The sequence below is a fragment of the Seriola lalandi genome, unplaced genomic scaffold, assembly GCF_002814215.2.
Source record: "Seriola lalandi dorsalis isolate HSWRI2012SDOR001 ecotype SW California unplaced genomic scaffold, Sedor1 jcf7180002054883, whole genome shotgun sequence".
NCBI lineage: Eukaryota > Metazoa > Chordata > Actinopteri > Carangiformes > Carangidae > Seriola > Seriola lalandi.
The window spans coordinates 3,713,643-3,737,650 of record NW_019525658.1 but is presented as its reverse complement, the minus strand read 5'-3'; the positions used below and the strand labels follow the sequence as shown (position 1 = coordinate 3,737,650).

Below are 24,008 nucleotides of genomic sequence, written 5' to 3'. Positions count from 1 at the left end.
TGTCTGTTCTACTTGTTTGGACAGAGTCAATAAAGGGCAGAGATGTGTGTGTATGGATGTTAGCTGAATCATGGGTCTATTTCAGCAGAAAATGGAAAAAGATGAGGACCATGCTGAAAATCGATGTCCAGTTTACTCCTTATCCCTTCAAAAACAAACTGTACTTTTTCAAGTTTTTAAAGGCTTAGCTGATATTTCCTTCAAAATAAAGGAATAAAGCCTTTAAATATATCATCAATACAGGTTTTATTTTGAAAATATTGTTGATTTTAGTCCTGGGGCTTTAGACACTGCAATGTTACTTGATGTTGGGCAGCTGGCCTGTGTGTTTTCACTCTATGTAATGTAAGATATATCAACAACCTTCCAGATTTCCATGAAATATGAAAATATTATCGCCAGAAGATGACTTCTAATGATTTTGGTGATCCTTGGCCAATATTGATTGGCCATAGTACATCACAATCTATTCAGTCACATTCCAATTCTGTATACCCAATAAGCTTTTCTCTAGCATCATTCTAAAATGTAAAGTTTTGGGAAAACAAATCAAATGCTAAAGAAGATGCTGCTTTTATTTCCATTTTGGGCTTTGAATTTTCATGCCCAGGTTGAATCCAAATGTCTTTTTGTGATTTCCTGATTTTTCCTATAACGCCATCATCAGGACAAAATCCCTCCTAGTACAGGGACATATCAAAATCTAATTAGCCAGGAGAAAATATCTTTCGGAATGTGTGTTTTCTGTTTCTTCTGCAGATTAGTAAGGAATATATTTTTCTGTGGTTCACAGTGCAAGCCTATTAACGTGTAACATTAATGTATTCCCTATGTTAAAATATGATGCTGAAGGGATGACACTGTGTGTGACATATAATCATGGTATTTGTCAAAATACAGGTTTATACATCTATTACACCATAAATTCTTCAATGACAGTTGTTATTGAAATACAGGCCAAGTCTCAAATAATAGCATGGCAATGTCATACTCACCAATCTGCTGCTCTGCTTCTCTTTTTAACAGTGTAAGTGACCTTTAGAATGGCTCAGTTTATTCATTTATAGTTGTTATATAGATATATTATTAAGGCTGGAGCTTTTATTTTGAAGTAGGTGTCAAAAAGGTGACAGGTGTCAGCAGAGTAAAAGTGTTCAAAGGTCCAAACAAAGGGAAATGTCACACTTTTATACTTTTTGTTTGTTTAGAGCCACAAGGTCTGTCAGTATTTTGTTTCAAACTGAGTAACATTATGCTTTTTCTTTGAAAATGAGCATGTGTGAGCTAGCAAGACTGCTATATTAGTCCAGTGCATGGCAAGTGTGTTGTACCTGACACCCAGTAATTATTATGTGGCTCAGTGAATGTTGCTATTGTTAAGAAGTGGTGTGTTTTCAGTAACTGCAGTAGCATATATAAGGTAAAGCTACATTTCGTATGTGATTTTGCACCAACTATTTTCTATGTTAATTGAAAGTAAAAGGGTGAACAAATGTTTAAGCTGAATATGCTGACCTGTAGCATTATGTCAGAGATTTAAAATACTGATTTCAATCAGTAATTAATTCCAATCTCTTGCTCTTTGCCCTTTTTTAATCACTGTTAAGATACTCACAATGAAACAACCCACTTCCTGAAAATATTTCACTTTATAAACCTACCAAGAAAGGAAGATATACTCTTTGAGGTGATGGAAACCTTTTAATGTGAAACATTTGCACAGGAAATGTTGAGGTTCTGCTGCTATCAAAGCAGTTAATCAGCTTTAAAAAGAACAGCAAAGTGGAACCAAATACATGAGTGAATAAAAATAATATTGATGTCTATTAAAAAACTCTAGAAACCGAGTGGTCAGTATGATATGTTGACTCTATTAGATATGGATTCTTTGTGTATTTGAGTTGACTAAAGGTCAAGGCCACTGAATCAGAATTTATGGGAAGTATAATTTTTGAGTTTTCAAATTTCTTTCACAGGTTGTTTGCAAAAGTGCTACTTGGCTATTACATTTCAGTTATTCACACAGAATGTCAAAACTAAGACTGAAACAATGTGCCCTATAAGCCATAGAGCATATAACAGGCGGGGGGGGGGGGGGGGGGGGGGGGGGTGACATTGTCCTCATCGTACTGTAGATGGATGGATGAATTATTCTGCCTGTGAGGCAGGGAAACATTTCAGACCAAGATAGATGTCAGTTTGAAGTTTGATGGCACTTATTTCTAAAGCGTAATGTCACCTTGGCGGGGACATGGAGTTGTACGCTCTGGACTGAAACCTTGGACTGAGTGTTGCGTCCATCCAGAGATCTGTGCTGTGAGATCTATGGACCATGAGACCTGCGGCTTAGAGCAGGAGCTGCCATGGCTCGCCATCCAGAAAAACAGATCAGCTGGGTTAGCCACTGTGGGCTGCCTGACTAGAGGGCTGGGCATCCGAGCAGGAAGCCATGTCACACCTACGCACTGGTGCACTTCTGCTGACAACCATGTATATTAGATTATCATTTTAGCCCCCAAACTCTATAAAACTGATCCTGCAAAGCACTGTGTGACTTCCAAGAGTTTCCTTCTTCAGATGTATGAAACAAAACTGAACTAGGACTGTCTAGACAACAATAAATAATGTTCAATTGGGCCTCCTTCATAAAGCAGACATATGAAATCATCATTTCATCTTTAAAAGCGCTTTTCCTACCAGGACAAAGCTGTTTCTGCCTCAGTAGGTTGAGGGATTTATCTTACAATACAAAGCGTTCATAAAACCTCAGCAGCAAAGGGAATATGTCTGACCTAAGCAAAACTGCGCCTTCAAAAGATTTAGATGAGCCTTTGAAAAGCTTCAAGAACACATCTTTAAAAAAAAAAAAAAAAAAAACCTTTAATGGAATTCTATCAGGATGTGGAGAAGTAGGTTGGACAGGGATTGGGGCTGGACACTGCGGCGAGAAATAAAGGATACAATTCTTTGCATGTCCCCTAGCCTGCTATGATGTCAACAGTGATTGACAGCTGGCGAGATGACAAGCACAACATACCAGAGGCAGAAATATGGCTGTCTACAGTAAACATCTCTCTGCTCACACAGAGCGACGGCAAAAAATAAGCACTTCAAAAAGCACGGCCGTGGCCGGAACCAAATACTGTCGGGGAGGAACCTGAAATATTTCACTGCGCTTCAAAGGCGGATAAACCGGCAGCAGAAACCAGGGACTTTCTGCTTGCAGGTAGGAATCTCTAAAAGGAGAGAAAGACAGCTCCAGAACTTTACAAAGATGTCAACAAATTCACATGCAATATACATTTCAACAAGACTGCAGAAGGAGAATTTGCTCTCAGTGATTCATGGGTCTTTATCTGCTGCAGCATATTGTAACCCTGTCGAGAACAAAGAAGAGCTGCTCTGCATTCTTTGAGGTCAGTGCAACATGTATAATTCTTTTAAAAGGAAAATTGCTTGCTTTTTATAAGCGACCTCAAATAAAAGAAATGACAGGATAGGTGTACCTCACTCTTGCCGCCGCTGTTCGCATGTTATTATTCCAGTGCCCCGTCAAGTCGATCTACCCTGTCATTTTTACCACTGATGTGTGTGTTCTGAGGGGGTCTCCTCGCTTTTGTGACTTTGTCGAAGCAGAGCATTGCAGATAAACAGTGACACTTCAGAAGAAACTGGAAACCCTCGTGGCTATCCGCGAGGAAGAATGTGCAAGAACCCCCCCTGGAGAGAGGCTCAGTCCATCCAAGGGTCATTACCTAGCTGTGATCAGAATTCATAATGTGCGTACTGCCAAGATGAAAGGCCTCGGGAGACATCTGCGCCTTCTATTCCGCTGTGCATGTCCATCAGCGCACCACGCTCCATTCATCACCGCATTCATCATCGTTTAAACAAGCTTCCCGGGTCGTGACTCTCTCCCAGAGCACCACGTTGTTGACACCGAGTGGAGTATATAACTACATATTGACTCTCGGCAGAGCGGTGAGGACAAAAAAAAGAGATTGGAGGATTGGAGGTTTGACTTTGCTTCCTACGAGTCAGTTGGCTAAATGAAGGACTCTATTGCAGAGCCCCCCCTGGGTCGCACGGCGTGAACTTGAGTTTTTCCCCCGCAGCAGCTGGGACATCAAAGCCCAGACTACCACCTGTGAGGGGCTTCTGGAAATGAACACCCATATCGTGACACCTAGAGGACTCCTATAGAGAGCGGGAGGTAGGGCTGCACTGCTCGCCGGGCCCCATCTGTCACGCAGCCAGCCGGTAAACACAGACATGTGGGGATGGCCGTGGGGGGGGTCACACACATCTACCCTCTGTATGTCTGCCTGCATTACTGCCCAGTGCATTTATTTATGTGTTTGTTTATTTGGAGGATGACACTGATGATGACCACATTAAAACTGTCTGATAGTTCTTCTTCTTTACCGGTTTCATTGCTAAAACTGCTGCTGTGCTAACATTAATAACAGTACTAATAACAGTGCCGGGCAATTAACTGAAGAAGCATCGAAACCGACATTTAGAACCTTTCACTGACTTAATTTTCCTCATTAATTCAGTAAATAATTGTGTTGCCGCGTTCGTTAACCATCTCCTTAAAGAAACACTGCCTCGTGTTCAGTCACGTGCCTCCGCCCCGTTCAACTACCGGCTAAATTCACTCGAAGCAAAGCTGCCGATACGGACGACAAGAGCACAAACACCGAGTCTCAGGTTATGTCCACACTACTACCATTTACTTTTGAAACGCACCACTTTTACTACATTGACATCTGGCGTCCACTGCTACTACGACAAGTTTTCGAGACAGTAAAACTGAGACTTTTGGAAACGATGACGCAGACACCCGCCTGCATCGCCCTCGAAAAAAAAAAAAAAAAGGGAGAGGCCGATAAGCGCCAAAAGTCATTGATCATTAATCAAACTCGAGGTTAAAATGTTAAAATATTTGCGTGATATTGATTTGAAGTATAGCAGAGGAACTTTAGATCACATTCGATTTATCAGTCATTCTGTCCATCTGAGATTGAAGCTACAACAGCCAATGTTATACAACTTTACTTCATAAGTGACTTAAACGATAAATGTCCATGGTTATATTTTGTTGATATAATAGTACAATAAACAGCTAATCATATTGGAACTAAAGGGCTGTAGTTTAAATTACAGGCTGAAAAGACACTAACATTAAATCCTCTAATTTATCTTTTAAGCTCCAAAATCTTTTTTTACTTCGCACTTAGAGGAAAGACGGAGTGAAGTGGCCACGATAAGAAAAACAGAGGCTCAATAAACCCAACACAGCACACGCAACCAAAAACATTTCTTTGACATCAGTGCGCTTAAATCTAATTGTGTGGTAATTAAACCACCAATGATAGAGCGTATTAAACTTGTAACTTCTTAATCTGCTTTAGTAGGACAAGCATCTCCGGAATGGACGTAACGAGGACAGCAGAGAAATAATTAGAGAGGAGCAGGACGGGGAGGACAGAGGATGGAGAGTCAAGGGACGTGGACGATAAGATGGAGGGAGACTGACAGACAGACAGATGCTTGAGATGATATTTGAGTAAACTCTGGCCTCACCTTGCCTCTCCCTGATTGATCACCATGTACATCTCCCAGGACATATTCTCAGCCACAGCTCCATGAGGCACCAGCAGGCTGACCCCTGAAAAATACACACACAAATATGTCAACAGCAGCCTGACAGCGTGGGCAAAATGAGGGCTTACAGCATGTTGTGGCTGCATGCAGGGGTTATGGGAATATTTACGTGAGCTTCATTTGACTTGAATGAGCTGTGGGACATCAAAGAATAAAGTGAAACTAACAAGTGTCTAAATAAAATATCATAATATGACTTTAAGTAGAAACATAATGAATTTTTAATGTGATTATTATGAAACAACAGTTATTTTAGCACATGCCAACACTGATCACGTGTCAGGAATATATCATAGAGTGAAGGAGAGTGCAGTTGAGATATTTACATAGGACTTGGCTCACACATGCACATTGCTATGGGCTCCGCTAACTGCAATGTTTGTTTAAGGTCGGGTACGCACATAACTCTGAATCTCCTTCAAAGCAAAATACAATATTCATAGTTTTTCTTTCAAAACCAATACGTGGGCACACTGTCACTGTATTTGATTTGATTATATTTGTGCATAATGTTGTTAATATGCCCTTATTTGGAGAATATGATACGTCCTCCATATTTTTCCCTGATTATCGATGGACAATAGCTTAACATGTTTGAGCTGCTTATACGGACACTTAAGAGACTTTAAAACGACGGAGAGATGTGTGTTTGAGCTTTTATGTTATTTTGGTGTTGGTGTCTTCCGATGTTTCTCTAAAGAGAGAGAAAAAGAGAAAATAAAACCGACAGCTGTATGAAGTGTGGCCATTATTTGTTGGATCAGTGTAGCCACACAGGGGAAGTTATGTTTCTGAGCCAAGCTAACGTTGAGGATTAGAACTAGCAGACAAGACAGAATCTGAAACGAACAAACCAATCCAAATCTATCCCAGTCAAGCTTCACCTGATCAGCCTGGATAGGAATAAATGGCTACAGAAAAATAGATGAATGACTCAACATTGGATATGAATTATTCTGCAACCGCTGTCTGTCTGAATCAGGCACTTTGAACAATAAGAATTAAAACAATCTCTGTATTTATTCCAGCTCTCACAGCCAGCAGCATTTACAAAACTTCTGATTATACAACACCCTTCAAGAAGTAAGTGGTGAGTTTTTTTTTTTCTTTTCTTTTGCTGTGCATCAACACAGCAACTCTGCCCCACTACTTTTCATCAGCACCGCCTGACACTATTCATCTGCTGCTGTGTGAATGGCGACGCAGTCACAGTGAAGAGCAGAGAGCATATAAAAGGCCTGCTTTACAAATAAAAGGTTCAGAGGAGCAGAGTGGGAGATGACAGATAAAGACGGTGTTTGGCAGCTGTATGGAGAGTGAATATTTTGTAATACCACAGCCAGTCTTTGAAATGTGCATTTTTAACCAGTGTGTTTTTATTAAATAAACATGCTGTGTCACATGTTAGTGGAGACTGCTCTATTGGCACCATTCAGTGCTAAAACCCTGCATATCTACACACAGTAAGTAATGGAAATAGAGACTGTCAGTCAACAGAGTCAAAGACAACTGACATTTCTCGTGTAGTATTAAAGGGAGACTCTGATTGGACAGGGAAAGGTCAGTTAACTTGATGAAAGCAGAACTAGTCAGGCTGAAAACAGAAATAACTAAACACAGTTCTGCTACGTAGGGAGGGACCAAGAAGTACACATTCATTCTCCTCATTCAAAATGCACTTCCTGTATCTTTGAGCCCCTACCTATGTGTTGGATGCATGTCTGTTCTCGTAAAAACCGTTTGCAAAGCCAATATTGAGAATATTTTTTGAATGTGCATTGTTTATGTCCATGTCCTCTTCCCTGCCTTTACTGGCACATCGTTGTGTTGCTTGGCCCGGCTACTGCCGCCAACTGTTACTCTGTTAACCTGCAACAAATCTCCCTTCATGAAGGTTAGAATGTTCAGCGTGAAGGTTTGCGCCACATCGTACAGAGTAGTAAACAATAATGACGTGACTGCTTTTCTGGTTACAACTCTTCACTTTTTGGAGCGCTCATCATTGATGGATGAGAATTATTATTGATGGCCGTTATCCAAGACACAGCAGCAATGCTGGCAATGTGGACACGCGTGCGTGCGTGCGTGCTGCAGCAGCAGTTCAGCGAGGCAGACATCGTGCACAGGTGAAAGAAACAGAGTTTGATTAAGTTTGTTGTACCAAATGTTTTTTGTGGTCATTCTTCCACAGCTTACTTTGGCCTTACAGGTACTACAAATTGGACCGAAGGCAGGGTGTGTGTGTGTGTGTGTGTGTGTGTGTGTGTAGCAGTGTCTGTGCTGGTGTGTGCACGATGTGTGTGCCGCATGAGTGTAAATTTGACCTTCACAGACTCAGATATTTGAGACTGATCGGCCGATCACGCTTAAAACCGGCCTTTTCAGATCTGCGGCGGATCGACCGGTGCATATCTACTGTCAGTACACTGTAAAGTTCAACAGCACCGAAAACTGCAGCCTTAGAAAATGATCATACAGGTCATCACAGGCTTCTTTGCGGCACCATTGTATGAGACTATATTAGTTTTAGTTAGATGCACTTCATAAAGTTGAGTGCAGGCTGTCAGCTTCATCGGAACTTGTTTCGTACTGGGTGCATTTTGCAGGTTTTCCGATGCGCAGCACATTTATTCATGCTGTATGTGTTGTCACATTGGTGTTTCGTAGTTTGCTGTTGTGCCTTATTTAACTGCAGGATTTTTCAAAATATGACATATGTGTTGTCTAGGTGATTAAGCTCTTTTCTACTAGTGCTTGTTGTTATTTTGTCCATTTTTATTTGTTTGCTTAAGTGTCACTAATCACCTCGAAACTTTTTCTTCAGTAGAAAGTAGTTCCAATTAAAAATGTTCAATGTTCAAAATGTTTTTTTTTAGTTCTGTTAACACCTCTGCTAATTCCATTCTCCTCCACTGTCTTGAAGGCTAGGCTATCTGGCTACATGGTGATCAAGAAATATATGTTTTTATGATCTGTGTGAATCCATTGTTTATAAGACTCACTATAAAAGTGAACTGTAAGGAACGTTGCTATTTCGGTCCAATACCACTAAGGTGAAGAGAAAGGTTCAGTAATCTGCAGTGAAGGGCTGCGTATGGCTGGCTACTGAGTCTAATGAATAGCCGTCCCTGCAGACGGGCTGTGCGAGTGCTGCACTTGACAGCAGCGACTCCTTCACTCACACCCTCAGCCTGAGAGCTGACCGCAGGAGGCTGATTTCTCTTCACCTCTCCACGCAGGCCGAAGGGCCACGGCTACATGCATGAGGACCACAGAAGAGGGCTTTAAGTGCAACAGTTCACACGGACTGTTGACCTCAAGACAACTGGAGCGGCCCATGCGAGCTCCTCCAATCGCTTCATTTGTGTTGGTGGGACATGACGGCTGTGTGACCCCTGTTTGCCTGAGAGAGCCTGCGAGGATGTGGAAAAATAACTAGCTACCTTCCTCGGCAACAGCACTGATGGATCAGCAACAGCGTTCAGTATACGGTGACTACGGAGGGTGAACATATGCTATTAGCTATGATACATATATTGTAGTAAAAGGCTGATTTCTTAGTCAGGCTGTATAAATATTTTGGCACCAGACTTATTTAAGCCCACACACTTTCACTTGTATATGAACGCTGTGCAGCAAAATAAATGGTGCTAAAATGCAGCAACACAGGATTGTGGGGAATTGTTGGAGGGGTGGAGACGGGGTTGGTTGGGTAAGAATGCTCATCTACTAGAAGCAAACTTGTATTTTCTTTCAGAACTAAGGGATTTTTTAAATATACTTATTAGTAGTTCTTTACCTTTAAAGTGTGTATATGTGTGTTGCACAGGGGCAGAGTGGGACATTTCATTTAACCAGGAAATAAAATGTATTATTAATTAATAATAATTATCTAAGCACTTCATATATCTGAATATATCCGTTACTGTGGAACATTGCGCTGCTTCCTCCGGTATTTAATTTTCCTTTTTAATTCTAGCCTTCTGTGTTCCACCTTTCTCTTTTTTTCTGCTGCTTCCAAACTAATGTGAACAGTGAACACACACATTCCCTGGATAACACCAACATGTATCTGGTAGCTCTGCAGGAGCCTGAAGGAGAGTCCATAGCTGTTATTGGCTCATTAGCTGACCAAGTAACACCGAGGTTGTACCACTTGAGGAGGGGCTGCTCATTTACCCCCTTACCACGCACGCTGGGAGACAAGGGGCTGCGAGTGCACAGTTTACGCCTGCTGGATGGCACAGCAAGGTAGACTGCTTTTATATAACGCATTATTGTTAGTCTACACAATAATAAGTGAATACATATGCATGTGTGTCTCACTGTACTGATCTATGTTCTCACTACTCCACTGTACAAACGGTGTGCAGACATTGTGCAGAGATGTACTACAGCAGAGGAGAGAAGATATTCTGGCCTATGTTCCTTTTTATTTAAGGATAAAAAAAAAGATTAAAAAAAAATAAAACATGTTCAATTTTTTTTCACTGTTGATCTCTTTCTCCTCTGGTTCTCCTTCTTCACGTACTTTATGATATTTCATCTACAGACGACACGTCCTTCCACAGGAAACTGACCCCTGACATGAAGCTGTGTATTTAGCCTTAAAATAGCTTCTCTGAGTTTGCAGAAAACTGCTGCCTCAGAGATTAATGTCAGTAAGACAACGATATGTTTGTTTGTAGCAGGGTTTTACTGGACGACGAGGCCAGTTTACCTTAGTGACCAACATGTTCAAACTGTACAAACATATTGAAACATCTTGATGAACATTTTCTATGTCTGTTTCTACTCTTCAATTTTTTTTTTTTTTTACAAGCATTTCCCAAAGGAACACTCAAGACCGAATCCATGCACACTCAATGTTGGTGGAGCCTGCTGATTGCTGAATACACTTTAAAGTATCATGCCTAATTACACTGTCTGTAAGCTGTGCTGTATATTACAAATACACAAGCTGTTGCTCTCGGATTCTGGCAGACACAAAAAAGAAAAGTTTTTGGTTCTTTTAGTTGTTGGATTCTCACAACTTTGTACAAGTGAGTAGGAGGGCTGTTCATCTACAGTTTCCAGTATCTTCTGCTTTAGGTGAAGAAATTTTAAAAAGGCTTCAGGATGGATTTTTATGATTGTCTCAGCTTTTGCGATGGAAAACAGGGCCCAGACTGCTGCCTGAGCTTTGCTAAATGTATTACTTATTAGTGTTAGTATTTTCAAGAAGTGCTTGAGAATCATAATTTTCTTAGGAGAGATGAAAGTTTCAGAGTTAATCAATGTTAAATGTTAAAAAATGTTTAAAAAACATTGGAACACAGTTAGTTGAAGCTGAATACTTAATCTCTCTGTCAGAAGAACAGATAAAGCAAGAGACAGACACTTCTCATCTTTTATTCTCTCAATCTGAGGCTCTGAGCTCTGGGAGGTACCGCAGGGTGCCTGCACAACCCTTTTATTCCAAGTCCAATCAGCATTTTTAATGAAAAAAATAAAAATATATAAATCTTCCTCCCAGTTTTATGACTGTCCTGTGTTGTACACCCAGATGTGGTCCTGTTAACATAATTGTTTTCTATATTAAATGCTCTTGTGCTGCTTTTACGTTTTTGGGAGTTAATTTTCCACTTTGGTAGAAAACAACAATAATAATTTCTTCTATTCATCCCCTTTTTGAAAGCCACTGATTTGGCTCCGTGTGCCACCTTCACTGCACCACCTTTATCATGTGCTGACAGAAGAAACTATGAAAAACTGCAGCAAATAATTTACAACAACAACAACAAGCAGCATGGAAGTTGAGAAACATGTAGACGTTGTCTTGTGAGACTCTGGTGAAGCTGCAGCTAATGTTAAAAAGTGCTGGTTTATGACAGCTACTATAATCAGAAGTAACTGCAGCCTCTTGTTATGGAAACTAAGACTGAGGCAGTGCTTTTCTTCCAACAAACTAAGCGTGTGCTGTTATCTACTTCCTCACCGGTGTTTGGCACCACCAGTCGCCCTCCAGGGTGGCCGAACACACCCGTGGTCCTCAGCTGCTCCTTGCCGGCGCTCAAGGGCCCGTTGAGGGTGAGCAGCCCCTTCTTGCGTCTGTCCATGGTGCTGCAGTAGTCCCGGCTCAGGTCCCGTGGGAAGGTCTCGGCGGGGGCTTTGGCGTGGAACTCCGCGCGCTCCGCCACACCTAGTGAAACCATAAAGGAGCTCTGAACTTTGACCTTGATGTCTGGCAGGGGGTCAAAGAGCTCTTTGTCTGTGCTGTCCTGGAAGCAGAGGGGAGTACTGTATGTCCGTCCCACTGTTAAGTCAGGCTGCATCGAGGAGTTGAGAAGCAGTGGGTTGCCTACAGAGATGGAGAGATAGCACAACCACACAGTCATCTGAAAGTCCTGCTCACACGGGACTCGCATTATGTGGGGAACTTAATTAATGAATCAAAGCCCAACCTCTGTGTTTCCTGAACAGCACTCACATGGGATAATGATATTCACTGATGTCCCAGATACAACTAAATAAGGTCAAGATTGTGTTATGTTTCTTTCTCTTTTTTGTTATTTCTTGATTTAGCAAAGCAAAAGTTGAAATTCTAAGAAGTTTAAAAGCTGAAAATCGTGTCAAGAGTCAGTTTTCATGACAGGAAGAAGATGAAAGAGGAAATTAAATGTGCCACTCGGTTTTTGCATTGATTAAATATTAGCAGGGAATTTCTGTCTGCAGCACAATAGAGTACATTCCATTCAACAAAGTTGTTATTTTACAAAAAGCAGACATGGCAGATTTGAGATTAAAAATCACCTTTAATCTTCAGAATTAATTAAAATTCCTGGATGTTCCCAGGTAACATTAATCCAGTTCAAATCAGGTTTAAGAGACACAGCTCTGGGCTCCTTCTGCCATTTCCTGCAGCTGACCAGTGATGCTCCGGCATCAATTAAAACAACATGTCCAGGCAGGTGATCAGTGCATCAGGGGTAAGGGAGTGCAACCTGGACAGAAGGTCCAGGGCTCGGAGCCACAGTTGGTGCGTTAGATTTAATTACCAAGCGCACACACAGCTTGATCTCCATAATCCATCTGCTGGAGTCAGCTCCTCTGGACAGCGAGTCGTCCTCCTGAAGGACAGGGGGAAGGGCCATGAGGGGTCTAGGTGACTGCTCTGTAAATGAGGGGAGTCCTTCAGCTTCCAGTGTGGACCCAACAGCCCATGGAGGGGGGTCTTCATCTGTGGCCATTAAATGTGACGACGCTGCCAAACGGAGCGAGGAGCGCGCCGCATCGATCTGGCAGACTCAGACGTGCGGTGCCCCTGGATGAGCCATGCCAAGATAACGGCGAAGTCACTGAGTCCTTGCTGCCCAGCTGTTGCCTGGCGAGGGGTGCAAGGCGGGAGGCTAATGTTGGTTTATTTTTAGGGAAATCGTTAATTACTGGAGGCATGATTTGTGATGAGCATTTTGGGGTGTGTTCGTTTTGACTCGTTCTTCAAAAACTCAACTTGCCGGTTGCTTTTGTTTAACATCTGAATTTTTGTGATATTAACTTTGGAACAGAACCAGGAATTTATTCTTATTATCAGACGAGAAGAGGCTCAGAGCCTCCTCTCTCCTGATTGGCTCATCGACCTGTTGTTACTACAGCTCCAGAGAGAAGCCTGAGAGAGGAGATGTGAAACTACACTGAGATGGTTTTCGGTTTTTAAAACGAATAAATAAAACTCAGGAAAAGTGGGTGTTTTTTTATTTCCGCTACAGAGTTTCAACATCATAAAGCGTTAAATGCAAAAGTAACTTGCTAAACTCTTACTTTCAAACACATAATTCTGTACCTTCATACAAAGCTCACTGCACTGAATCCCATGTTCAGTCCTCCTGTCAACTCTTACTCATCTTTCTTTGTGATGTACTGATGTAATGTTTAATGCAGATCTTCTGTTTGAGTGCTGTCTTATTTTGTCTGACCAACCCAGAGATATTCAGTTTACAGTTACAGTGTACAAAAGAGAGAAAAGCAGGAAGCTGGTTCCAGAAATGAGTTTTTGTTTGATAAATGACCTCGATGACTAATCAATTAATTTTTTATGTCTATCAAACAAACTCGATATTCAACCTATCAATTCAGCCCCAACAGTGAGTATGTGGATTTCAATTCTGTATTCAATAGTAATATTGTTGCAGGGATTGGAGCTGTGACTTATGTGATCTTGCACATGTACTGTATCCACTCGGTCACCACGCTCCATGATTGCACCTGCATTATGAATGATACAGGGCGTGAGCAGATGTGATACATAATAACATTTTCAGGTAATTTTCTACTAAGATAATGTCCCATAAAAATATATATGCGCCATAAGAAATGAAAAGGTGTATTTTTTCATTTCTTAGCAGTCTCACAGTGACGGGGCACCCAGAGGCGACGCTGCGGATATTCCAGCTCTCGGTCGGAGCTGCAGCCCGGTGGACATTACCCCTCTGCAGCTGACATTCGATCACTGCTAAATTTCCTCCACTCCGGTCGAGTGGAGAATGATCTGATTATCGCTTGAGTGTGCATCTTTAAGAATGGCGCGGCGAAAATGGAATGGCAGTGGTGAGATGAGAGAAGTTAATGAAATGTACCTCAGGTTGAATACCTTGAGGGATAGGTTTGGAATTGGGCCTCTGATTAAAAATCACTCAGAAGGAGAAGTAATGCAGAGAGACAGGGTCAGGTCCAAAGACTCATTCAGCACTGTGCCTTACAGCCGCTCCGGCAGCAGAGAGCCATCCGAAAGCATTTAAGAACTTCTTTAAGTCATTACTTTTTTTTTTTTTCTTTGTGGCAATTATTAGGCATGAAAAAGCCACTGATTTGCAATTAAACACACACTTTTAAAGCCCCCCCCCCCCGGAAGGAAGCGTTTAATTTCCTGCTATGTTTATGAAAAGGACGGTAAAATGTTAACAATGCAGTCACAGCAGAAGTAGGCTGATATAAAATGCCTCAACAACTCCAAAACAAACTGGGGCTGCCGTGAGAAGAGAGAGGAGGAAGTGTTGTTCATTTCACGGGGAGCCTCGGCCGGCTGATAGAGAGGAAAATGGAGAGGAGTGATTGTGGCCGGTGGAGGGCACAGCAGGCAGGCTGCAGGGAGACGTGGCCTATTTAAATAGGATTGATGACCTGCTGGATGTGGACCCGGCTCATTCCACCTCCCATCCCCCCACCCTCCCACCGCCCCTCACTCCCCTCATATCCCTCCAATCACGTGAGGAGGGGTGGGGCTCGAGCGCCTCCCAGGGCCTTGGAGGAGCCGAGGGCACGGTGTGGGCTCCGGTGGGGCTTCTCATGGCGTTGTCACCGCGGCGGCGAGGATGGATCACCCATCGCCGCGATGGCTATCACTTGCGGTAACCCAGAAGTGTCAGTGACAGTAATATGAATGCCTGTAGCGAGGCTGGCCGGGACAGCCACAGTCACATAACCAACAGAAGTTATTGCTCTGCACAACAAAAATTGAATTGATGTTCACTGTTCCATACCCCTCACATTTATCCATCAGAGGCTTAGGCCAGTGTAATCTGATGGAGGAGATTGGTTGCCTGACAGTCAAATGTGTGGTCCGCGGGGAGGGGACGGCGCGGCACCGGTGTCTATCAGAGATTGATTATCTCCTTCTTCACAATAACAGAGGGGCAGGTATGTCAAAATAGAAGGACAGATCCTTTCACTGATTATGGAGGTATAAATCCCAGGCAAATAGGGAGGCTGCACGGCACGCTGCTCCATGTAAACAAATCCCATCAATCACCGGGCCGGCGCTGTCGCAGAGGTCTTTGATGATGCCGGCTTTTGGCCTCGTGGATGTCGGCACGTGTCAGTGTGGAGTTGATGGCACTCGTTCTTACCTTGTCTGGTGGTCTTGAAGTTGAAAGACTGGAAACCCCCAGTGAGCGCAGAGGAGTCAATGACGTCCACTCCGTACTCGCTGTGGTTCTTCCTGTACAGCATGACGGCCACTACGAGGATCGCCACGGCGATGATGCCGGCTCCAAGACCCGAGTACAGAGCTATGTCGTTGGAGCCGTCCATACCTGCAACACACAAGACACATGGAAAAGGAGAGTTACTGGAAAATCTCATATAAAAGCTGGTATTGAAATAATGCTCGGGTCTCAAATGATGGCTGGAGCTGACGTAAACAAATAAAGGTCAGTTGCTAAAAAAGAACAAACAAAACAAAGATATACTTCCTCACATTTTCTCACATTAAAAGCCTACCTATAAAGGGAAGGCTCATAGACTTGAAGTGAAAGAAAGAGAGGGAAGCTTGATTGAGCTTCATTTATTGAGTTGAGCTTGCGGACATGATTTGCGCTGCGCTCGCTGCTCGGGTCAGCGCACTGTTCTGGGGACAGAGCAAACATAGGCAGAGTCTATCATTGATAACATCAAAGATGTTTCTTTCCTGTGCTGAGAAGCAAGTGTTAGGACTGGCCTCACTTCTTCACAAAAAGAAGGGGAGCAGCAGGGAAGAGGCTATGGGTGCCCTCAGGTACAGAGAGCAGCTTGGGGAACTTCAGCTTGTGAAGGAGCTCCGTTTCCACAGCGACCAGTTTCAGGCCTACTTTCTGTGCCTGGCAGGACGCCTCATTTCTATTGGCATCTATCGGCCGAGCGCTGTACCAGGGTGCAGCGGTCAAAGCTCAACTCATCAAACGGCATAAAACCGCCGTGGCGCAGCGCAAACCATTGGAAATAAAGGGTTTCAGAAAGCCCCATAACACAAAAGCCAAAGTGGAGCTTCCCACATGATTCTTTGCTGTACTGGTGGAGTTAGTGCTGTGGAAATGAAAATTTCCCTGAATTCATCAAGACCACAGGTAAACATGGAGTTCAAGTTCAGTTTGTAGTGACTAGAAATTAGAAATAATATCATGTCTCTGATACAAGGCTAAATAAAGGCCATGTATGTGACAGTGTGTGTATGAGACAGTACGTAAATATGTTCTGCTGAGATTCCTCAAGCAACTGGGTCAGTTCTTTTTCTACAGTGACAAAGGCAGCTTTGCCGAAAAAGTGTTCCACATAAAAGAGTGAGTTTGTGTTTGTTGTATTAATAAAGACCTCGACACAGTGAGGAGGAGATGGAAGAAAATCAGTGAAGACAGTGCTGTTATTATGGAGACATTCAAGGGCAAATACATGCAAGAGTTACAATGTGTTACACCGGCTACAGCGTGGAAAATGAAACGAGAAGGATGGAAAGTGGTAAGATGGAGCAGACCATCTGTCTTATCTCTCTATGCTACATTATGCACCACAGATAGGAATAAATGAGCATGTCCAGCAGTTAATCTAAACTGTTACATATCACACTCAAGCTGCTAACATGGAGGGTGATTAGCCTAACTGCCTTTAGACCCACCGGCCTATATCCAATAGCTATGATGGATATCTCCACAGTGACGGCAATTAGGAGCCCATGCGGTGCAGGTGGTGGTCACCGGTTGGACCGATCCGAGGCAAATTCATTTATAGTGTTCCTACCAAGGCGACCGCTCGACAGACATCAGTTTAATGCACTACCTGTTCAATCATGCAAGGTTTCCTTAAAGCTGCTTAGAACACAGTAGGCACGGCTTTTACTCTAATGTGGCAGGCTGATGAAAGCACTCAAGCTAGCACCTGACAATCACTTAGCCGGGCTAACTCCGGTGAGTGATTGAAAGCCGCCACCGGAATGTGAGGACAGCACCGTAAATTGGTCAAATTAGCTCGTTTGCAATGATTACAACCCATTAATCCTTCACAACATAGCACATGTTCACTTGTCACAACCAATATATCTCCTGGCTCAAAGTAGAAACACAGCTGTGATGTCACGGTTGTCATAAAAGTCGGGCACTGAATTATGACATGAATGCAAATGAGCACTTTGCTGGGTTAAAGCAGGAGTTGATCAGATCAAGGTGAACTAATTGTTGGTAATTCGTGATGTTTCTGTTTCCAGGGTGCGTGCAGAGTGAATGCAAATGACTGTCACTCCTTTTTCTGCTAACTTTAAACTTTGAATATATCATCTCTCTTGCCCGCTGAATTCAGGGCATAACATATTAGTGGCAGGTGGGGACTGGGAGTTGAAGATGAAAGAAATTCACAGAGGAAGACTCACTTTGAGGTTTAACGTCATGTAGCAGCTTTCGATCTGCAAAGACAGAGAGATAGAATGAGACAAAGAGGAGAGAAAGTGGTGATTAAAGTCCGAGCCTATGTGAAGTGACTAACAAGTGTGGTCTCAGACCCAAAACCCTGAGCAGAGAGAAGCTCTTCTGCTGACTGTGCTCATAGATGACATACACTATCTGATAATGGCTGGGCAGGCATCATTACTGATTACTGGCCCCATATCACCGTAGATAAAGGTGGCGAGGTGCAAACTGCTCAAACTGCTTGGAAATGCCTGAGTGGGCTAATCATCTCCTAACACAAATCCAAAAGACAAGTCTGACTTATTCCAGAGGTATGAGGTCACACATATAGCTTTTAAAAATGTAGAGTTTCTCCAAATGTAAATCATGGAAACCAACAGGAACATTATAATCATAAGCACATTCTAGTAGAGCTGAACAACTTGAGGGAACTCCAGTCTTGTATTGGTGGTCTACATTGAAATGAACAACGTGCACTTGTGCCAACCTACAGAGGAGTATCGCTGCCACACAGGAAAAAGAAGAAGGGATCAATATCGCATTATAATTATATAAATACATATTTTCACGTTATAACATGATATTTTCCCATTACTATGAAAAGACAAGCTCATCAAATTTCAGATCAAAAGACTTTTCTTGTTATGATAATATTCGATTTATATTGTAAGAACATTTTTTCATATATATATATATATATATATATATATATATATATATATATATAAATATATATATATAGAGAGAGAGATAGATATGAAAAAAATGTTCTATTCATATATATATATATATATATATATATATATATATCTGACGACATATTATTATAAGATGAAAAGTGTCATGTTAAAACATGATCATTTCCAACTCATATTTGAATGAGGAAACAGTGTGGGGAGAATAAATTGAGGAATATGGCTCACTTAACGGATTTGATGACATTCTAATCTTGCGGTTATTGTCACAAACAACACCTCTCTCCTACCATAGTGAGGTAGACAACAAGCTACAAGCTAGTTTTCATCAAAACGAGCTGTAGAAATGACACTGTTCTGCGCGTGCAGCCAACTGTGAGTCCAGTGTGCAGGGACCGTCTGCAAAGTGCAACCCCCGAAAACAGATACTACAAAACTGTTCAATAACTTCCTTCTTATGCACCATAGTGTCACAAAAATCCTGTCACACATCAACAGCCTCCTGTTGGTTATAATGCAGCACTTAGTTTATAGTATGTGTAGAACTTTTATTAGGAATAATATTCAATAATAAAAGTTCTTGTTATATCGTGATGAGTTTGTATGTCGCAATAACATGAAAACATATTGGTATAACGTGAAAAACATCTTGATATAACAATACATTTTTCATGTTATAACATGATACTGATCCCTTTTTCTTTTTCTGGCGTGGCAGCAATACGCTTCCGTACCAACCTTAATAAATAATAAATAAATGACAAATCACAAACTTCTACAGGAAGGAAAAAACCAATATAACAATGTAGTTGCTGTGGTGCAGATGTTTCCCATTTCAAGCCAAACAAAATAAACAATGTTACTTGGCTACCTTTATATTGATAAAAATCTTTACATTAAAGAGTGGTGTTATATATATTCATAACAGCTGCTTAACTTGTATATGGGCTCATATAAGGGTCACTAAACTTTTGAGCTAGGAAAGAGATGTCAACAAATTATTATAATAAAGAAATGCTGTAAATCAACCTGTGTAAACCTGTAAAATAAATCTGCATGAGAAATTCAAGTTTGTGTATTTGTACAAAAAAAAAAATGAGATGCATCTCTTGTGATTTGAAAACCCTTCAAATCACAATTCTTTTTATAAAAAAATCACCATTCAGCCCTACGCTGCAGTCATTATTCATACTCGTGTCACACCAGTAAGTAAAACATTCAGATTTTGAAGTCATTGCATGTGCATGACCCAAACAGTGCAATGACACCTCAAGCATCATTCAAGAGTGAATGTCTGCACTTCTTACCCTGTGACAGATTCAGTACGACACACAATATGTCAAGTGAGCAGCACACAGGAGAAAGAGTGCTGACATTATCATGCACTGGGCATCTGTGTCAATCCACAGCGTGATTTCTTTCCAACACACACTTCCTGTTCAAACATGCTTGTGATAGTTTACCGTGAGTGTATGTATACACAGTATGATGATGAGAATGATAGGAAAATGATGAGAATGATGATGACGCCCAGCAGGGAGAGAGGCCTTACTCTGGGTACACAGTCCATCTGTGCAGTTCTCAGTGGCCTCGCTGTTCCCTTCGCACATCTTGCCTCGGTGTCTTGGTGCCGGGGAGTTGCATTCCCGACTCCGCTGCCTCTCGCACTGGCTGCTGCATACGGTCCATTCGCTCCACTCGTCCCAGCCTCCGTCAACTGCAACATGAGGATACACACACGTGTGGATTAACAGAGACTAGCTGTTGAGATTTACAGACAGACTGCACGTGTATAAATTCAGAGAGAGAGAGAGAGTTCAACATCTGAAGATATATTCTATTTGCGGTTTTGTTTTTCTTTTTTCTTTTGTGAAAATGTATTGTGTCATCCTCATGCTGGATTCTGGACATGATTAGCTTAGCTTAGCAGGCCAAGACTGGAGGCAGAGGGAAACAAGTAACAGGCTAAATTCCCCAAAATTCATAAATTTACACTTTTCTATAAGGGTTTAAAATGGTAACTTGGTGGACATATTTTTTAACTTTGTTCACAGGCAGGCGAGTTGTTTCCCAATGACTTTGGTCTTTTTACCTAAGTGGTCTCTCAATCAAAACAATAACAAAAGACGCTGTGAAGTAGCGTGGGATCATGGGAGTTGTTGTGTTCACCACCATTGCCATCTGCTTTTCCTTGTTTGGATTCCTTCACCAGGAGACAAATTTTCCACAGAGGTGTCCTCCTCACCAGAACAAACAGACCAGGGGATTAAAACCAGTATAAATACCCATAAAGCAGTTTCACTTTAAAAATCAGTGATTCACCAACGCACTTTGGCAAACGCAGGACATCTGAGAGCTGAGCTGCCTAACATTAGCCTGGCTTATTTCTTAATATATTGGATATTCAACTTAATATCCAGACGACCGATGAATAAAATCCTTCATGTGGTTAAAACATATAGTTGTAAACGACCATGTATGTGGCTTAAAATTGGATAAAAATTCAATTTTGATCTTGTGGTTGGCAACTACAACATGGAAACATGTGCATAGGGGATGATGAAGCGGACGATTACCATGATTAAAATTTCTGTGGTTTGAGAATAGATGCAAACATTTAGGATAATGTATACAACTCAAAAAAACACATAACTTAGGTCTCGTCATTTTTTAGACGTTTTAATGTGTAAAAGTTAAATTTTGTAACTTTAAAGAAGCGTAAAGAAACCAGAAAAGCACATTCCCCAAAATATTGAACTGTTCCTTTAAAGTGAAGATAGTGATGTCCAAATATCAGACAAAGGACGAGTACTATCATCCATCACATGTCTGCAGACACTGTCTCAACTTTCATTTTGGTGCTATATTTACTCACATTCAGCATTAAAATATGTCCTTAGTGGACACATATTCAGTATGACACACAATACACATGGTGATGTGCCGGTACAGCTTGAGGGACATTTTCTCCCCATTAACCCCGAAGCCTGTTTATATAATGGAATTTGATGCAAGGCTATGAAACCAAGACAGCTTGGTGCATGCTAATAGCTGGGATCCTTCCACCGTGCTCTGTCATCTGATCAAGGAAGAGCTCATCATGCTTAGCTTAACAAATATTGGGAGACCATATGGCGCCTGAAGATTTTTTGGCAGCAGTAATACAGTCTTGTGGGCGACGGAGGAGGTAATTTTCCTTTGTGATGTTCAACGGGCGCTACCTACGCTCAGCTTTTTTTTTTTTTTTTTTTGTGGTTTCTTCTCAGCTACTTGAAATGCAAACGATGTGTTTATGTTGTGGAGAGAATGCTGAGTGCTTCTGAGTTTGATCGCAGTTGCCGCTGAGTGTATGCATATTGCTTCCCCTATGACTTGTTGCTCTGATTCTGTTGAATGAGCTCATCTGCCTACTGGTACACAATAGATAGAGTCTGACAAACTGTAATGATGGGAAAACTCCACATCACTTTCAATACCCTTTGGACACTATTCACAACCCGAGCTCCATGTTTTTTTTTTTTCGCTGATCACTGCGTTCTTCATGTCTACTTTCTTAAATTGGCCAGTCACCAGATTCTCATTAATTTGTTTTGGTGACATTTTGGCAGCGAAGCAGATATTGTGATTTTTTTGTGTTCAGCCAATTCTTTCTTCATAACACACCAGAGGATTTTTTAAAAAATCGAAAAAACAAACTCCTGTGATGAAAAAATGGCAAATAAACTATAGGTCTCACCTCCTGTTACATAAACTGGCAATAGATAGTTGAACATATGCAACATTTTCAAAGAGATTGTTGCTGTAGCTGTAAGATTCAATGATTGTCAGCTACCGGTTATCTATCTCAGGCTCAAACCTTGCAGTCTCCCTCAGTCTCATCACAGGACAAGTCAGTCTGCAGAACCCATTGGAGAAATATAATTGACTGTTTTATCTCTGTTAGCTAGAGCACCAAGATCTTTTACCATCTAAAGCCAAACTGAGTCAGGAAAAGTAAAGACTTCACTGCTCTTTAACTGGATCTCAAACCTGGAAACATTTTTTCAGGATGTCATATGTTAAAGTCATCGAGTATAAATTCTTCACTTATCTGTATCTGTATGTGTTTTCAGGCTTAAGGGAAAAGGGTGATTGGGCATTCGCTGTTGTCGCCCCAAAGCTTTGAAACAGCTTTTTTAATTAACTGTTAATTAAGTGTTCTCCCTCCGTGGACATTTTTAAGGCTAAACTCAGGCTTTTGAGTATCCCTAAGGTTTTATTTTTCACTTTTATCCTCTGTGTTTTAACTGTCCCCTGTCTGTCTCTGCCTATGGGTTAGTTAAAATCCTCTCAAATGTTATCTCCTTGCTTTTGTTTCCTTTCCGCTGATACCATCTCATGTTATGTCTTCGTATTTTATTGTACAGCACTTTGGTCAACTCTGGTTGGTTAAATGTGCTTTATAAATAAACTTGATTTGACATTTTTTTGGTTAGGTGTTGTTTTAGAGGGGAAATATCAGAAGCATTAAAATGAGGGATGTGGAGCATCCTACTTTAGCAACATGTTTCACACATAAGGAGATACTTCATCTTTTGGTTCACCAGCATCAGGACATTGAAAAGTCTTTTGAGCAAATCTTGCTCAAAAAAGAGGAAATGTCAGTAGAAGCGCAACAGGATGATAATTCACTTGTCAGAAATCTCACTCGACTACCAAAAGTACAATACATTTGTGAGTGTTTGCTATGCAGGGATGCAATGAATGTGATTTCAGACACAGAGCAAGACTCTTGTGCGTCAGTTAATTCAAACACATAATCGATTGGCGACCTGAGTGATAGCGAGGCGACTGGGGCCACGAGCGGGAAACAACAAGCGCGTCTCCTCATGAGGTGTGATGAAGTGCTTCTGGCTGTTGTTAATCTGTGACGTGCTACAACGTGGTGTAAAGAGAAGAATGTGTGTGTGTGTGTGTTTTCTAATTACATATGTAGTTTTGCTTTAAATGGTAAAAATTCACATTTCAAATTAAATTGTGATCTCCTATAATTCTGTTTATATTTCTGTTACTCCGACTATAGCAGTTGATGGTGATACATTAAGGAGACTGAAATCATGTAAGTGATATCTAATTAGGTGCAGATGTCATTGTCACAAACACCCAGTGAGACTATACAGCACACAGTCTGTACTGACTCAGTTTTCATCACCTCTTCTCTCTCTGCACTCGAGTTTCAATTCTATGAATATTCTCTCCTCTCTTTGCCATTTCTTGTTAAGTGGCTATCTGCCTTGTCATGGTGCGGCCTCTGACCTCATCCATCCTCTGTGCTCTCTTTGCACTTAGACCATCATTAAGGCAATGCTCTGGGCTGGCTTGTCATAACTGGACGGGCTTGTCAGTCAGCGGCTCAGACAGCCGGGCTCATCGCAGCCTACGCTTCGCTCCTGTCTGCATCTCCTTCCTCCCACAA

The 24,008-nt window shown here is 41.7% G+C and overlaps 1 protein-coding gene across 1 annotated transcript in view; it reads right to left on the bottom strand.

Moving 5' to 3' along the window:
* unc5db (unc-5 netrin receptor Db) overlaps positions 1-24,008 on the bottom strand; it is a 120,814-nt gene that overhangs the window by 40,794 nt on the left and 56,012 nt on the right. Inside the window, exons 7-11 of the mRNA XM_023397699.2 lie at positions 20,106-20,270; positions 17,822-17,854; positions 15,555-15,740; positions 11,648-12,010; positions 5,590-5,674 (exon numbers count right to left, since the gene is read on the bottom strand). Of these exons, the coding sequence (XP_023253467.1) occupies positions 5,590-5,674; positions 11,648-12,010; positions 15,555-15,740; positions 17,822-17,854; positions 20,106-20,270 (832 nt within the window). The remainder of the gene's footprint in view (positions 1-5,589; positions 5,675-11,647; positions 12,011-15,554; positions 15,741-17,821; positions 17,855-20,105; positions 20,271-24,008) is intronic.